The sequence below is a fragment of the Sinocyclocheilus rhinocerous genome, unplaced genomic scaffold (assembly GCF_001515625.1).
Source record: "Sinocyclocheilus rhinocerous isolate Xijiao unplaced genomic scaffold, SAMN03320098_v1.1 scaffold4719, whole genome shotgun sequence".
Taxonomy (NCBI): domain Eukaryota; kingdom Metazoa; phylum Chordata; class Actinopteri; order Cypriniformes; family Cyprinidae; genus Sinocyclocheilus; species Sinocyclocheilus rhinocerous.
The window spans coordinates 30,094-34,739 of NW_015623757.1; the positions used below are offsets into that span (position 1 = coordinate 30,094).

The 4,646-nt window shown below is 38.3% G+C and overlaps 1 protein-coding gene across 1 annotated transcript in view; it reads left to right on the plus strand.

Moving 5' to 3' along the window:
• Positions 1-335: 335 nt before the first annotated feature.
• Positions 336-4,646, plus strand: part of LOC107733428 (nucleolar GTP-binding protein 2-like) — an 18,050-nt gene continuing 13,739 nt past the window's right edge. Inside the window, exons 1-2 of the mRNA XM_016545073.1 lie at positions 336-523; positions 2,052-2,136. Of these exons, the coding sequence (XP_016400559.1) occupies positions 460-523; positions 2,052-2,136 (149 nt within the window). The 5' untranslated portion in view covers positions 336-459. The remainder of the gene's footprint in view (positions 524-2,051; positions 2,137-4,646) is intronic.

The following is a 4,646-nucleotide window of genomic DNA, read 5'->3' on the forward strand; positions in this document are numbered from 1 at the left end:
ACCATTTTTATTCTGTTCGTTTCATTTTAATGGCTCTTCTGTGTTATACAGGCATTTTTAAAACTACAAATACTCCATGTAGTTAATCAGTTGTTAAGGTCATGAAACTACATAACTAGGCTGTAAAAGATGTTTAATGTTGTTTGAAGTAAGTTTAACGTGACCTAGGTGCATGTTTACCACCCACAGACCGGTTTATTAGCTTGTGTACACTGACATAAGTATGGGTAAATTGAATTGTGGCTTTGTAGATTCTCATAACTAACACAGATTTCATTCTGAGGCAGTTTTGCTCTCAGCGAGGAAGAAAAAAAACGAAGAAAAAAGCCGTCGCTTGAATGATGACGCATTTCCGGGTTTCTGTAGTTTATTGTAACACGTGGAAATCTACAGTGGACTAAAACTCAGTTATATTTCTTTATTTACAGTATTTGGACTGTCCCGGAGTAATCGATCACAATGGTCAAGCCAAAATTCAAGGGAAAAAGCTCCATAAATCCCTCAAACTCCAGCAGTAATCCCGGTAAGATTAAATAAACCGCTGGTCTGGCTGTGATCTGCTAGCCAGCTCTTGTTGAGGAATATATGAGACGTTCTGTAGTTATGTTTTCACCGTTGCCTGTTGTTAGAGCAGCTTTCTTCAATGTTCACCGGGTTATTAGTTGATTTCGTGTAACCATGACTTCTGTCAAGCCTTCAGGTGTCCCATTGAGGCTGCCCACACTTGTATTTTTAAGACCAATCATGTCTGGGTAACGTTACCAAATTGCCGTTTTGTACATGACATTTGTACGTGTTCAAGAATAAATGAATTACAAACTTGTTCTATAGATTGCCACCACAATGTTTTTTCAGAAATGTTTAGAATCGGTGTCAGAAATTATCTTTATTTTTAAGGGGTAATGTTTGCTCTCTACTTTCAGGAAGAATTTTTCACCATTATGAGAACATAAAAGCATGCCCTATGTTGTTCGTTTATGCCAAATGCTTACATTGAATTAGCATAAATTAGAAATGATGGCTGTCACTTACAATAGCTGTCATATTTTAAATATTCCGGGGATTTGTTTGTTCTTTTAGTGCTATTTTGGCATTATCAGAATCAGAATCAGAATGAACTTTAATGCCAGGTATTTGTTTTCATGACAGAAGCTTCCGCAGTGCAACAGAATGACAGCGACAGTACAAAAACACAGATAATAAAAGAATAAAAAAATAAAAAATAAAAAATAGACCAAGTAAATAAGTAATAATATATAAATTGACAATTGTATGTGCAGGTATATTACAATAGACAGTTTTTTTGTATGTACAGGTATATTCCAGACCCTGATTCATTTCATACACTGCTCATAATAATTTGCTTATTAAATAAAAAGCTGTATTTCTCGGTAAAATGTTTTGCATATCACAACGTGATCCAAAGTTGACATTTTGAATGTAATGAAGGGTTATTTAAGGACAAATGCTACAAATTGTACACTACTATTCACGTTTGGGGTCAAAATGATTTTTATCTTATTCAACAAGGACATTATATTGATCAAAAGTGACAGACATTAACAGTGTTACAAAAATTGTATTATAAATAAATGATGTGCTTTTGAACGTTGTTAAAGAATCCTGAAAAAGTATCATTAAGCAGCACAAGTGTTTTAAACATCGATAATAAAAAAAAGTTTCTTGAGCACCAATTTAGCATATTAAAGTGATTTCTAATTCAGCTTTGCCATCACATTTTAAAATATATTTAAATAGAAAAGTTGTTTTAAATTATAATCGCAATATTGTTTCATATTATTACTGTTTTACTGTATTATGACTATTTAAATGCAGTCTTGGTAAACAAAAGATCTTTTAAAAACTTTTTACCCCAATTATAATTGGTGGACTTTGCAAAGTGACACAAGGGACTCTTCTGTTAATCGTGGCCCTTGTGCTTTGATTTAACGATTTATCACATTTATGAAGTGTATATAAAATAATTGTAAATTGCACTATGTCCCTGTGTATAACAATGTGCATCTCTTTCAACATTCTCTATCCCACAGACCGGGTCAAGGGAGCTGGAGGGAACAACATGAGGGACCGTGCCACCATCAAACGCTTGAATATGTACAGGCAGAAGCAGAGATGGTAAGTCATTTACAAAATGATAACAATTCAGAATACAATCAGAATTAGCTTTATTTACCAAATGAACACAAACACACAAGGAACTTTGTGGTTTCTAGTAGAGCCCGACCGATATGGGTTTTTTGGGGGCAGATACCGATATTAGGGAATAAAAAAAGGCTGATATCGATATATCGGCCGATATTCTTTGTGTATATTATAGTACAGTACCAGTCAAATGTTTGGACACTTTCCCATTCGTGTGTCCAAACTTTTGACTGGTACTATATAGGGCTGCACGATAAATCGCATGCAAGAGCTTGTAACACTCCAAAGAGAAAGGAAAAATTGAAATCGCATCATATGACTTTAACAATTTAACAATACACTTTATTATCCAAAATGAGTCTGACATCAGTGCACTGAACAGTAAAGTTGAAGTTTATTCAACTTTAATTAAATTCAATTCCATTCAACTTTATTCCATTGAAGTTTATTTCACTTCGGAAATTCATTCACGGATTTGCACTACTGTCTTCACACACAGACGAAACTTACTAGAGAAGTGTGAAGTGTGACATAATATACCTCTGTAAATATATACAATTTAAATTCACGTCTCGTGCACTTTAATACCCTTTGAATGTAACTCGATGTTCCCTTGGAACTGAATTCATGGCGGAATATCATGTGAAGTCCACTTCGCAGGGCACTTACGGTCGAATAAGACAACGCTTGAATGCTGCTGCCTGAACAAGAGACCTCCTTACTGAAGTGAAATTGTTGGCTTGTGTCACTATCTTGCGAACACGACGGCGGATCTCCACCAAATTTGGGGGATCCCTTCAGCTCGAGGAGTTGGTCTTTCAAGCTGTTTAATGCCACTCAGCGGGTGTTGCAGTTAGGGCTGCACGATTAATCAAATGTGATTGTCATGTGCATTTTGTTAGTAAAGCCGGTTCTGTAATCAGCATACAATTTAAATTCACGTCTCGTGCACTTTAATACCCTTTGAATGTAACTCGATGTTCCCTTGGAACTGAATTCATGGCGGAATATCATGTGAAGTCCACTTCGCAGGGCACTTAAAGTAGTTTCGCTTTCACAACGAAACAGCGCCACCCACTGTCCACACTCACTCAGCGCCTTGAGTGAGCGGAGGCCGGAGGCCTAGAGTGAGCCGCGGCCTAGAGTGAGCGGAAGCCGGCTTGAGTGAGCAGAGGCGGGCCGGCTTGAGAACGGCGTGGCTGGTGGATTCGATGGAGCGTCTGGCGGGCTTGCAGCAACCACATGTGACGACCCCGGGCTGGACTCCGCTTCGTCCACGCTCTCAAACGCCACTCTCTGCGCGTCAGTAGCCCCCCGGGATCGCCAGATTGGTCGGTTCGAGAGGGTTCCTCGAGCTGAAGGGATCCCCCGAATTTGGTGCGGATCCGCCGCGCCGTTACAGAGATATGCCCGTTCAAAATTCCAATGGTATTCCATACACTTAAAGGGTTGGTTCACCCAAAAATGAAAATTAGCCCATAAATTACTCACCCTCAAGTCATCCTAGGTGCATATGACTTTCTTCTTTCAGACGAATCCAGTCGGAGTTATATTAAAAATTGTCTTTGGTCTTTCAAGCTGTTTAATGCCACTCAGCGGGTGTTGCAGTTAGGGCTGCACGATTAATCAAATGTGATTGTCATGTGCATTTTGTTAGTAAAGCCGGTTCTGTAATCAGCAGGAAATCATCATCACGTGCTTTCAGATGGAGCAGAATTTACTACACATAGCCGTAGTTCACTGACAAGTTACGCAAAAAAATCGCAGACGATTTTATTGCGCGATTATGAAATCGAAGAAATTGTTCGCGATAATGACAGCTGTTTGCATAGCTTCTCAGTGAACTTCTTTATGCACCAAGAGCTTGTAACACTCCAAAGAGAAAGGAAAAATTGAAATCGCATCATATGACCCCTTTAACAATTTAACAATAAACTTTATTATCCAAAATGAGTCTGACATCAGTGCACTGAACAGTAAAGTTTAAGTTTATTCAACTTTATTTCAATTCAATTCCATTAAACTTTATTCCGTTGAAGTTTATTCACTTTGGAACATTCATTCATGGATTTGCGCTACTGTCTTCACAGCGTTAGTCACTTCTGAGCGGCGCATGCGCAACGCCTACGTCATACGTCATGCGCCCAGAGCTGCTTCTGTGTACAACTGTTATTACTGATTATTACGTTTTGAATATGGATATTTTTCTTACAAAAACGCATTGATTCGCTACAGGAGGCCTTTGTTCACCCCCCGGAGCCATGTGAGACACTTTTTTTTTTTATGGGTGCTTTTTATTTCACGTCTTTTGAACAGAAGCATGCAACACCCGCTGAGTGCCATGAAACAGCTTGAAAGATCAAAGACCATTTTTAAAATCACTCACTGGATTCGTCTGCAAGAAGAAAGTCATATACACCTAGGATGACTTGAGTAATTTATGGGCTAATTTTCATTTTTGGGTTAACTAACCCTTTAAGTGA